Source organism: Miniopterus schreibersii, assembly GCF_964146895.1.
Source record: "Miniopterus schreibersii genome assembly, chromosome: 2".
Classification (NCBI taxonomy): domain Eukaryota; kingdom Metazoa; phylum Chordata; class Mammalia; order Chiroptera; family Miniopteridae; genus Miniopterus; species Miniopterus schreibersii.
Window position 1 is genome coordinate 21,241,119 of NC_138102.1, and position 13,798 is coordinate 21,254,916.

At 33.3% G+C, this 13,798-nt stretch overlaps 1 protein-coding gene across 1 annotated transcript in view; it reads left to right on the plus strand.

Moving 5' to 3' along the window:
- The window catches only part of LOC308552394 (disintegrin and metalloproteinase domain-containing protein 32-like), a gene marked incomplete at both ends in the record, with an annotated part of 138,049 nt that overhangs the window by 25,148 nt on the left and 99,103 nt on the right, over window positions 1–13,798 (plus strand). The window contains 5 exons of the mRNA XM_081127712.1: window positions 1,664–1,740; window positions 2,874–3,051; window positions 5,437–5,505; window positions 9,011–9,082; window positions 9,287–9,453. Of these exons, the coding sequence (XP_080983838.1) occupies window positions 1,664–1,740; window positions 2,874–3,051; window positions 5,437–5,505; window positions 9,011–9,082; window positions 9,287–9,453 (563 nt within the window). The remainder of the gene's footprint in view (window positions 1–1,663; window positions 1,741–2,873; window positions 3,052–5,436; window positions 5,506–9,010; window positions 9,083–9,286; window positions 9,454–13,798) is intronic.

Below are 13,798 nucleotides of genomic sequence, written 5' to 3' on the forward strand. Positions count from 1 at the left end.
CAGACATGTTCTCCTTTCCAGAGCTTTGTACTTTATATTTCCTCTGATCCAGATGCTTGCTCTTTTCCAAAATACCACGTTTTTCTCCCTCATTTCCTTCAGGTCCTTGCTCAAAATCACCCCATTAGTACTTGACTAACCCCTGTTTTAAATTGGATTCTTACCCTTAGTTCTCTCTTACCTTACCTGTTTTGTTTTCCCCCTGCAATGGTTATCAACATATGATGTGCCATCTATTTTATCTATTTACATATTTTCTGATTCTCCAGTGCAATATAATCTTCACAAGGCCAGGGCTTTTGGTCTGTTTTATTCACTGATGTATCCCCAGTGCCTAGAAAAATGTCTGACACATAGTTAGCATATAATAAAAATTTGTTGAAATATTGAATTGACACCATGTTACTTTATTTATATTGGATAGGGCCATCAGTTTTCCTTTTCTTACTGTTTTCCTCACATAGGTTCCAACAGAAGCATTGTGTTAGTAAATCTTACATTGATTTCTACCAAAGGTTATAGCACTGTTGAATCTTGGAAATTAGCCTGGCTGGCATGGCTCAGAGGTTGAGCATCGACCTATGATCCAGGCGCAGTTCGATTCCTGGTCAGGGCCTATGCCTGGGTTGCAGGAGGCATGCAGGAGGCAGCCAATCAATGACTCTCTCATCATTGATATTTCTATCTATCTCTCCTTTTCCCTTCCTGTCTCTGAAATCAATAAAAATATATTTAATACAATAAAATAAAAAAAAACCTTGGAAATTATATAATATTCCTTTTTTTCTGTGACAATGTTTGCGAGATCTTTAGCATAATTGTGCTGTGGTCAGAGATCAAACTGTATGATTTCAGTAATTTAAAATTTATTCTCATGTTTCACAGCCAAAATACGGTTTCATTTTTGTAAATATTCCATGTACTTTAAAAGAAAGTATATTCTGCAGTATATCTACATTAGGTTGTTAACATACTGTTCAAATCTTCTGTAGATTCTCAGTGCTTGATTTAACAGTTACTGACAGTTCTGTATGTTTCAAATTATTTTACTATAAGTATACATTTCTCTATTTTTATTATTTCAATTTTGACTTTATATATTTAGAAGGTATGTTATTAAGTGAATACAAATTTGGAGGAGTTGTATCTCCTTTGTGAATTGAACTTAGCATTTTGAAGTGTCCGTTTTTATTGCTAGTCCCGTTTCTTGCCTAATGTCTACATTTTTCGTATTAGGATAGCTTCAAAATCATCCTTTTTGTTTGTGTTGGCATAGTATATCTTTTCCTAGCTCTTCCTTCTTCCTGTGCCCTTAAATTTTAGATGTTTCTTTTTAGCAGAGTATCAGATTTAAAAGAAATTCAGATTCACAAATCTTTGTCCTTTAATTGATGACCTAAATTTATATATTGGGAAATAATTTTACCAAAAATATGGAATTAACTTGGAAGCAGAATGTAAGGTAATAATCCCAGGTATTATTCGGATAAGAGTAGTTAATGTAGTAAAATGGCAAATGCAGGGAGACTATTTCTGAATGTTGCTTTATTCATACTGATGGAGGTTGTGTAGCCTGGGAAAATATTCAGGAAGTTCTGTCAAATAAGAAACCTTTAGTAAGTTTTGTCAATTCCTAAGTAACCACCTTTTTTTCTTTTTCTAGAGTCAATGCTACTACCAAGGATACGTTGAAGGATATCCGGATTCTGTTGTCACACTCAGCACGTGTTCTGGATTGAGGTTATGTATTTTCTACCATTGACATGTGAACATCATAGTTATGCTGTTTGGCTGCATTGAATTTGTTATGTTGATATTAAGTGTGAAGCTGGAAGAAAATTCCCATGTGGAGATTATTCAGTTATACTCTGCTGTTTCTCTAACTTCTCACTTTCCTCACTGACCAGAAAATTTCTAGCTTCCTTGCTCTATATCTTATTTTTTCTTAACTACAGAAATGACACTTAAACGTGCTTGATTATAGCAAGTCTGAACAGCAAAAATTAGGGTAGCTTATTTTTTTCAGCAAATAGAATATTTTGATACTTTCCATGTCCTAGCCATGTGTCTGGAGATATAAAGAGAAATAAAAAGTAACAAAACATACTTTTCTCAAGGAAAATCATCTTCAGAGAGAGGAAGTCAGTTCTGTATAAGCAAATAATTATTAATATAGTACTCATTTTTCAAATAATATCAGTACCTAAAATTTCCATTATGTCAGGGAGTTCTTCACTCTCAATTTGTAGCATAGGATCCTTGTTTCACAAAAAAATGTTCCTCAGTGCTTTTACATGGTACCCTGAAATTTGTTTTTATGGAGTAGTCACTTGAGCTATGACCTGTATTCAGGGAGGAAGAGTTGCAAAAGTTGTTTTACTGTTTGAGATCTTGCCTTAAATTTCTTATTCAGACTCTGTGCATAAACAAAATAAACACCTTTTCATAATTATTACTAAATTTTATTCTTATAAATAAAATTGCTCAGTATATAGTCTTTTATTATATAAACTCTGCAGTCATTTTTCTAAAGCATTGCAAACCAGAGAAAAATTCATCAGGATTTCTATATTGCTTTCATTAAGTCACTGACTTGGAGAGCAGGGAACTACTTGATCACTGTAAATGGCGCACCTAGCACTGATTACATAATTTCTGCTACATTTATAACCATAGACAAAATGAAATGGGAAATTAATTTTGTGGATTGGGTGAGATCTTTTGACTCTTCAGAGTCATCTCCAAAACATAAAGTGTTTGGGTCAAAATATTGAGCACAGTAACGTTCTGTATTTTCTCCTTTTTTCTTGTTTGATTCAGAGTTTTATAAAATTGACTAAGAGCACTTAAATTTTTTATCCTTAATTTTACAGAGGATTACTGCAATTTGAAAATGTTTCTTATGGAATTGAACCTCTGGAAACTGAGCTTGAATTTCAGCATCTTCTTTATAAATTAAAGAATGAAAACAGTGAATTTGCAGTTCATACTGAAAATAACCGTGACATAGGGCAAAAACCAATGGACTATAGCATTTTCATAAGTGAAAAAGTTAGTTGCATATGCTTATTACTACTTTCAAGATAGTTACTGCCTTTTAAAACTTATTTTAAAAAATTTATTAACCTCATGTATAGTAGCAAGTATCCTTTGCTTAAGAACTTCCTCACCTTTTCTTAACTTTACAATTTTCCTTGATCAGCATTTCTTGCTTCGGACAATCTGTCCTTTACTTTTAATTTTTATTTTGTTTTGTTACTTACAACTTTCTAAAAATTAGTGTATATTCCATATAAACTTTAACAATTCAGTTCCTGCTTTGTCTCTATATTTCTGTAAGTTATTTAATATAGCCAGTATTTATAAAGGTTGCATTCATAACCAAGGAGTCAGTATTAATTAAATTATACATATAATTAAAATGTCATAAGCAGGATTGTCATGTGTGGCCATGTAAGTTGTTCAGTGTACACCCTGTATAACTGCATGTTTTGGTCTTCATAAAAGTAATTGTGAGAAAAAAAACCTTTGTGCCAGGTAAAAGTGGCATAAATAGGCATAGTTTATTGAAGAATTATATGTTAGGTGTTTACAGTACATGTTCTCATTTTTTTGTCAGTTTTTATTAAAAAAACCCTCAGAGTTTAGCTGGGCATGTAAAAAAAGGCTCTGTTTCTCAGCTTCCCTTGCATTTAGGTATGGCCATGTGATAAAGTTAGAGCTAATGACATAAAAGCAGATGTAGTATGCGTTATGTCTGGATTGAATTCTAAAGGAAGGGGGTTTATACTCTTCTCTTTTTCCCTATTCTCCTGGTCACATCGTGCACATGTTGACACATCATAGTCCACTAGGACAAGGATGATACCATGTGTGACAGAGCATTAAGGTGGAATGAGCCTTGCTCCTGAAGAATTTACAAGACTAAATCGCCATTTTCATACCTTTATGTGAGAGAGAAATAAACTCCAATATTGCTTTACCCACTATTATTTTTTGTGTATCTGTCATAGCTTCTAATCCTATGTCCAGAATAATACAGGACTCAAATATACAATGAAAGGCAGGTGCAGCACCAAATTATTCAGTGCTATCACATGTATGTATATAATTTAAAATGAAGTCTTGTTAATTAAATACTAAATTTTCTCTTTCCTTCTGAGAACTTAGGAGGATAATTTACAATATCTTAAATTACCCACTATGGTGGACAGTGTTAGTGCTCTTCCAGATTCCCTCAGATCCCCTTTGACCATATTTTTGTGGATATAGGGAGGGAAGGCGGGACACTGTCTTTGTTTATGCTTTTGCTTTTAACATCTAGTATCTGAGACTATTTTTAAAACTATATTTGTACTTAAAAATTATTTTATTTCAGTTGTATTGACATAATTGGCATATTATAATTGGTGTGTTAGTTTAAAGCATACAACATAATGATTTGACATATGCATATGTTATGAAATGATCACCACAATAAGTCTAGTTAACATCCATCACCACACATAGCTCAACATCACTAATCATCAGAGAAATGTAAATCAAAACCACAATGAGATAGGACCTCACACCTGTTAGACTGGCTGTTATAAAAAAGACAAACCTTGGTGGGAATGTAAATTGGTACAGCTGCAATGGAAAACAGTATGGAGGTTAGTCAGAAAATTAAAAGCAGATCTGTCATGTGATTCACCAGTTCTGCCTCTGGGAATATAACCTAGGAAATGAAATGAGTATCTTGAAAGAGATATCTGCACTCCTGTGTTAATTGCAACTTTATTTACAATATCCAAGGTATGGAAACAACCTGAATATCCATTGATGGATGAGGGATAAAGAAAAACACACACGCACACACACAGGAATATCATTCAGCTTTAAAAATGAAGAAAATCCTAAATCCTATTATTTGTGACAAAATGGATGAATGTGGAAGATACTATGCTAAGTGAAATAAGCCAGGCACAGAAAGACAAACACTGTGATCTCACTTACATGTGGAATCTAAATCAGTCAAACTCATAGATACAGAGAGTAGAATGGTAGTTGCCAAGAGGTGGGGACAAGGAAACTTGGGGAATGTTGGTCAAAAGGTACAAAGTTTCACTTATGCAGAAAGAATAAGCTCTGGAGATTTAATATACAGTAATGTAATTATAGTTAAAAATACTGTATTGTAAACTTGAAATATGCTAAGAATGTTGATATTACATGTTCTCACTACAAAAAAAAGAAAGAAAATGGTAACTATGTGAGGTAGATATGGTAATTAGCTTTATTGTGGCAATAACTTCATACTGTATACATATATAAGCATCAAGTCTTACACCTAGAATATAATTTTATTTGTCAACCATACCTTAATAAAACAAGATTTAAAGGTTTATAATAAACAACTTATGAAAGCTTGTTTTTAAATACTGTTTTTTTTTCTAGTCAGAATCAGCTGTTCAAGACTTAATTCCTCTTTATCTAGAAATGCATATTGTGGTGGACAAAGTTTTGGTATGTGTTTTTCTTTACTTTTGAATATTTGGTATGACTATATGATTATCCCTAGCTAGATAGGAACTTGAAAATTCTAATCTTCTTCCTTCTTCATTGAACAGATGAAACATTTGCAAACTGAAAAACCATATTTTCAGAATTATGCTAGTTCTATCAGAAGTGTTTTATTCAAAAATCTGTACATGATACTTCATCTCTTTGGGGCCTCTCTCAATCCACAATATTTTTTAATGTGATATTTGTTTTACGTGACATTTTTTAAAAGCTTTTAATTCTTGTTTGCCCTTGAAGTACCGTATGTAGTCTAGAGAATGTTTTGACCTATAAAATATTTATTGGCACCAAAGTGGTGATAGTATAGCTATTTATGGGAAATGCTTACATTAATTTCAATATATTTTTAGCAGTTTTTATTGGTGCACCTGTTCCAATCTGTTGTTTACCTGGTCTAAATGCACCTCTAGATCTCTGATTCCCATAAACAATTTGAGGACCTCTAAACTTCAGGACCTTGAGGTTATAACTTAGTTTGCACTCAACCAGTCTGGTTTTGTTTCCTCTATATTTCAAAGATTTCAGAAAACAGGGATAAAAAATACTTTCCAGATTTTGTTCTGTTGTTAAACATTGGATTGTCACACCTATGGAATACCACAGACAATATAAATTATGCTCACTACCAATTCTATTTGTAGGATTGTAGAGCTTTGTCAGGAAGCCAGAGTTGAAGGTCAAAGCCAGGTGAGGTTTGGAGAAGGATATGATATTTGATTTATTAGAGTGTAGGGAAAAGGGCAGAGTGAACATTGAAGAGAAAATTAAGATACTTCCAGTAAAGGAGACTAAATTTCCAAGTAATAGTTTGGATTATGGAAATCATTGTGTTTCAGGATTATGTTACAAATTTTGAGTTGTGAAAGCTGCTTATCCAAATTGTCAGGTTTACCAGCCATTTAATGCTGATTAAACATCCCTTTTCTATGTTCTTTTACATATTCACATATTCTTTAATAAACATTGAGCCAGTATGACAACTGTGTTACTAGATATTGGGCATCTTTATAAAGAAGAGCAATGATGATATTGTCTTCAGTGACTTCACAATTGTAGCCTGGGGAGTTCAGTGTCATGATGGAGTGAAGCATATGATAGTATAAAAACACTGTTCAGTAATGGAGAGAGACATGGAAAAATACAACTGTAAGCTGATTTATTATAAGAACACGCAAGTAGGTGTTTTAAAATGTAGGTTTTTCCCTGGCCAGGTGGCTTGGTTGGCTGGAGCCTCGTCCCATACACCAAAAGGTTGTGGGTTCTATTCCTGGTCAGGTCACATACCTAGATTGTAGTTTCAATCCCAGGTTGGGGAGCATATGGGAGGGAACCAATCAGTGTTTTTCTTTCACATCTATATTTCTCACTGTCTCTCCCTCCTCTTTCCTCTTTCTCTAAAATAACCCACAAAAACCAATACACATATCCTCTGGTGAGGATAAGAAAAAGTAGATTTTATTATTCAGGTATGATGAGGCCAACAGATCAGGAGATGGTTGCTATTGGAAAGATGTATGGGAACCTTGATTGTGTTCTCTTTCAGTAGCAACTGGCGAGGCAAGGTAAACAAGTTTAGGATTGGCTAGTTTGAATAATTTTAGTGGGTTCTGGATGTAGGGGTAGTCTCTAGTTTTGTGGTACCTGGGCCTGGGTGATTAGGGCAGGGGAATAATGGAGTGTAAGAATCAGATGAAAGTTTGGGGTCTGGATTCGTTTATTTGGGTAATGGGAGGAGGGTGGGGCCAAGAAAGACTTTGTGTAAAACCTTTCTTAGCAAGAGCACATAAATATGAGAGAAGGTTCTTTTCAGAAACTGGAAGAAGTTTAGTATGATTAATACAAAGCATTGAAGAATGGAGATGGAAAGAGATGAATTGAAGAATTGACATAATACTTCGATTTTATCCTAAAGGTAATGGAGAGTTATTAGAAGATTTTAAGCAGGGGAGTGAGATGTTCATGCTTTCATTTTGGAATCACTATTTTGTTGTTGTTGACACTATTACAGATATTCCCCATTTCCCCCCTTCCCTTTTCCCGACTCCACCCCCCAGCAAGGCCTTCTGCCCATTATTGTCTGTGTCCATGGGCTATGCATATATGCATATGTACCCTTTGGTTAATCTTTTCCAATCCCTCCACCCCCATGTCCCTCCCCTCTGAGATCTGTCAGTCTGTTCCCTGTATCTGTTCATCATCTAATTTTGTTCATTTAGATTCTACATATAAGTGAGATCATGTGATACTTGCTTTTCTCTGACTGGCTTATTTTTCTTAGCATAATACTCTCCAGGTCTCTCCATGCGCTCTCAAAGGGTAAGAGTTCCTTTTTGACACCTGCATAGTATTCCATGATGTAAATGTATGATCTAGATGCCAGTTACTGTTCTGTTCTTTGGCTATATAGCAGTGATCAAAAGATAAAATGTTCTCTTATGGAATTTGTACTACACATTGTACAATAAATGTAGAAGGTCATAGGTGATAATACCATTCAGTGTAGTAGTGGAAACATAAGTAAGGAAGATTTTTTGAGGAAGGATGATGAATTTAGTTTGCCTATGTTTAATTTGAGGGTCATGTGGAACATCAAAGGGATAGTGTACCTCAGAGTTTTGATTTATAGATGTGGGATTTGACATTGGCACTTCATACAACCTGTTCAGATTTCAACAATTATATATATACTCATTTGTGTTTGTGTGTAGTTTTATGTGATAGTGTCACAAATGTATCCTTGCAAAACCACCACCACCACAGTAAAGACACTCAACAATACCATGGCCACAAGACTCTGTAATGTTTTCCTTTTATAATAACACCCATCTCTCTCTTCTTCCTATACTTACTAAGCCCTGGCAATCACTAATCTATTCTCTGTGATTTCAGCAATATTGCATAAATGTTATCATGCAGTATGTATCCTTTTGAGATTTCTTTTATACTCAGCATAATTTTCTTGAGGTTTATCTAAGTTCTTCCATGTATAAAAAATCCAGTTCTTTATTATTACTAAGTAGTATTCCGTGACATGAATATACTACAGTTTAATCAGTTCACCATTGAAAGATATATGAGTTGTTTCTAGTTTTTGGCTTTTATGTACATAACTGCTATGAACACATGTAAGATTTTTTGGGGTGTGTGTGAATATAAGTTTTTATTTTTTTGGATAAATGCCGAGGAGTACAATAGCTTGGTCATGTGTTAAGTCCATTATTTGTTTTGAAAGACACTCACAAACTACTTTCCAGAGTGGCTGTATGATTTTACATTCCCACCAGCATGTGTGAGTGATCCAATTTACATCCATTTTCAAAATTTGTTTCTGACTTATTTTTAACTGTTCTAACACCAAAGCAGCCTCTAACCTCTGAGAATAGAGAGTAAATCTTAAACATGTTGCATAACATTTGTATTTAAATTTAAAATTAATTTTCTTTTTCAGTATGATTACTTGGGCTCTGATAGCATGATAGTAACAAATAAAGTCATCGAAATTATTGGCCTTGTAAATTCGGTAAGTATTTTCCCTTTCATACTAGTTAGGAAAATTCATACTAGTTTTGAAAATATAATTTTTATTAACTTGATGTGGCATTTCTAAATAATTAAATCATCTACCTAAACTTAGTATATATTTTTCAAAACATTGAATTAATTTCTGAGTCATTAAAAATAACACAAAGATGATTTTTTCATATGTTATCTCTTTTGTTTTTAGGTCTTTGCCCAATTTAAAGTTACTGTTGTGTTGTCATCATTGGAGTTGTGGTCAGATAAAAATAAGATTTCTACAGTCGGTGAGGCAAATGAATTATTGCAAAGATTTTCAGAGTGGAAAAAATCCTATCTTACCCTAAGGCCTCATGATATTGCATATCTATTCATGTAAGAATAATGTTTCATAGAAAAATAATGTATTCTTAGAAAACAAAGATCTGAGATGATTATGTAGCCTTATTTAGTGAATTGTTATTCATTTTTGACTATTCCAAAGGGAAAGGGGAAGGGAGGATAGAAGAAAAAGTTTTCCAGAAAGCAAAAGCTAGAGCAGATCATCACCAGTTGACTGGCCTTACAAGAATGTTAAAGGGACATCTTTAGCTGAAACAAAAGGGTGCTAATTAATAACTGGAAAACATATGAGAGTATAAATCTCACTGGTCTATATATATCCTGACTTAATCTAATGTAAAGATGGGGGCAGTGTTAATCACTTATAAAGCTACTTATGAAGGTTAAAAGATAAAAGTATTAAAAATAATCATAGTTACAAGAATTTGTTAAGGGGTGTACAAGATAAAAATATATTAATTGTGACACCAAAAATGTAAAATGTGAAGGTGGAGCTAGTAAAAATGTAGTCTCATAATATGTACAAACTGAAGCTGTTTTCATCTTAAAATAGACTGTTACAAATGTAAGTTGTTTTATGTAAGCCTCATGGTAACCACCAAGCCAAAAGCTATAGTATATATGCAAAGGATACGATAAAAGGAATCTAAGTATACCGTTACAAAAAAATCATCAAATCTCAAAGAAAGAGAGTAAGAGAAGAAGAAATGAATAAAGGAATAACAAAACAGCCCAAAACAATAAATAAAATGGCAATAAGTACGTAGAGTAGTTAAATGTATGAAAAACAAGACCCACATATATGCAGCCTACAAGAGACTCACTTAAGATGTAAGGATGCACATCAACTTAGTATGAAGGGATGGAATAACATATTCCATGAAAATGGAAACTGAAAGAAATCTGGGGTAACTATACTTATATCAGACAAAATTGACTTTAAGGCAAATAATGTAGTAAGAGAAAAAGAAGGTCATTATATCATGGTTAAGGGTCAATTCAAATACACATATGCTTTTTATTTCTTTTTCTTGCCTAATTGCCCTGGCTAGGACTTCTAATAGTATGTTAAATAACAGTGGTGAGAGTGGACATCCTACTCTTGTTCCTGATCTCAGAGGAAAAACTTTCAGTTTCAGTTTTTCACTTTTAAATATATCATCTGTTGACTTGTCGTATATGGCTTATATTATGTTGATGTATATTCCCTCTGTACCTACTGGGTTGAAAATGATCATAATAGATGTTGAATTTTCTCTAATTCTTTTACTGCATATGTTGAGATGATCATATGATGTGTATTCTTAATTTTATTCATATATATTATCACTTTGTTGTTTCAGATGTTGAACCATCCTTGCATCCCTGGAATAATCCCCTTTGATCATGGTGTATGATCCTTTTGATGTACTACTAAATTCAATTTGCTAATATTTTATTGAGGATTTTTGCAGTTATGTTCATCAGGGATACTGTCCTATTATTTTTTTTTATAGTGTTCTTGTCTAGTTTTGATATCTAGGTAATGCAGGCCTCATAAAATAAGTTTAGAAGTGTTCCCTCCTCTTCTTTTTTTTCAAATAGTTTGAGAACAGTTGATATTCATTCTTCACAATTCACTTGTGATGCCTTTTGGTCCTGGGCTTTTGCTTTTTGGGAGTTTTTTGATTGCTTCAAATTGTTCATATTTTCTGTTTCTTCTTGGTTGAGCCTTGGAAGCTTATATGTTGCTATAAATTTATCCATTTCTCCTAGGTTGTCCAACTTGTTGGCATACAATTATTCGTGGTCGTCTTTAACGATCCTTTGTATTTCTGTAGTGTTGGTTGAAATATCTCCTTTTTCATTTCTGATTTTATTTATTTGGGCTCTCTCCCTTTTTTTGATTTGCCTGGCTAGAGGTTTGTAAATTTTATTTATCCTTTCAGAGAGCCAGCTTTTAGTTTCATTGATTGTTTTCAATTTTTTGTGTCTCTGTTTCATTCATTTCTACTCTGATCTTTATTATTTCCTTCATTCTACTTACTTTGGTGTTTGTTTGTCCTTCTTTATCTAGTTCCTTTAGTTGGAAAATTAGATTGTTTATTTGAGATTTTTCTTCTTTCTTGTGTTAGTCCAGTATAGCTGGGAGCTTTCCTCTTAGAACTGCTTTTGCTGCATTCCACACATTTTGGAAAGTTGTGTTCTCATTGTCATTTGTCTCAAGGTGGTTTTTGATTTTCTGTTTGATTTCTTCTCTGATACATTGGTTGTTTAGTAGGATGCTGTTTATTCTCCATGAATTTGTGTTTTTTCCAGTTTTCTTTCTATAGTAGATTTCTAGTTTCCTCTGTTGTGCTTAGAAAAAATGCTTGATATAATTTCAGTCTTTCTGAATTTACTGAGGCTTGTTCTATGGCCTAATATATGGTCTATCTTGGAGAATGTTTCATATGCACTTGTGAAAAATGTGTATTCTGTTGTTTTGGGCTGAAACCGTCTATATATGCCTGTAAAATTAATCTGGTCTAATGAGACATTTAAGACCATTGTGTCCTTATTAATTTTCTTTTAAAAAAGTATTTTTTTATTGATTTTTAGAGAGAGAGGAAAGGAGAGGGAGAGAGAAACATCAATGTGAGGACGATACATTGATTGGCTGCCTCCTTCATGCCCCCTACTGGTGATCAATCCTGCAGACTGGGCATGTGTCCTGGCAGCCTTTTGGTGTATGGAACAATACCCAACCAACTGAGCCACACCAGCCAGGCCTTCTTATTAATTTTTGGCCTGGATGATTTTGCTATCCATTGAGGTAAATGGGGTATTAATGTCCCCTACTATTATTGTGTTACTATTTATGTCCACTTTTATGTTAATTAATATATACTTCATATACTTAGGTGAGCCTATGTTGGGTGCCTTGGTATTTATAATTGTTATATTCTCTTTTTGATTGACTCTTTATTATTATGTAATGACCTTCTCTCTCTTTTTTTACATTGTTTGTTTTAAAATCTATTTTGTCTGATAAGGGTTTTGCCAGAACAGCTTTCTTTTTATTTCTATTTGCATGGAATACCTCTTTACATATCTTCACTTTCAGTCTGTGTGTGTCTATTTTTTTTTTTTTGTATCAATTCAACCACCCTATGTCTTTTGATTGAAAATTTACTCTATTTGATATTTTAAGTAATTATTGGTAGATATGTACTCATTGTTCTTTTGTTAATTGTATTTTTGTTGTTTTTGTGGTTTTTCTCTGTTCCTTTCTTCTCTTGATCTCTGTCCTTTGCGTTACTGGTATTTTTTAGTGTTTGTTTAGTTTCTTTTCTCTTTATTTTTTGTATATATTTGTAGGTTTTTGGTTTCTTGTTCCCATAAGGTACATATATATACGGCTATATTTATAGCAGTCTATTTTAAGCTTGTAGGCATTTAAGTTCAAACACATTCTAATAGCACTACATTTTTAATTCCCCCTTTATGCTTTATGTGTTTTTAAATATATATATATATATATATATATATATATATATGTTGATTTCAGAGAGAGGAAAGGAGATGGAGAGAGAGACAGACAGAAACATCAATGATGAGAGAGTCATTGGGGATCGAGCACACAGCCCAGGCATGTGCCATGACTAGGAATCGAACCTCTATCTCCTGGATCCTAGGTCGATGCTCAACTGCTGAGTCATGTTTTTTGATGTTATATTTTATATAGTTTTGTTTTTCATGTCCCCTATTTATTATATGTATAGTTAATTTTGCTATTTTGTCTTTTAACCTTCGTATTTACTCTTAAATTGGTTGATTCACTATGTGTATTGTATATTTTCCTTTGCTAATAAGATTTTCCCCCTCTATATTTTTTTATGTCTGGTTATGATCTGTACTTTTCTGCATAAAGAAGACAATTTAATATTTCTTGTAAACACAGTTTAGTAGTGGTGAAATTCTTTTGTTTTTGTTTGTCTGAGAAACTCTTTGTTTCTCCCTCAATACTAAATAATACCCTTGCTGGGTATATTATTTTAGGTTGTAGGTTCCTTTATTTCAGCACTTTATATATTTTCCCCCACTTCCTTTTGGCCTGTAGAATTGCTGCTTAGAAATCAGCTTATGGCATTAAGGGGTTGCTGTTGTATGTGACTTGTTGTTTCCCTCTTGCTGCCATCAGTATTTACTTTTTTATCGTTAACTTTTTACATTTTAATTTTAATATGTCTTGATGTGGAACTCTTTGGGTTCATCTTTTTGGAACTCTTTGGGCTTCCTGGACCTGAATGTTTGTTTCCTTCCCCAGATTAGGAAAGTTTTCGACTGTTATTTCTGCAAATACACTTTCTCCTGCTTTCTCAGTCTCTTCTCTTCTGGAATCCCTATAATGTAAATG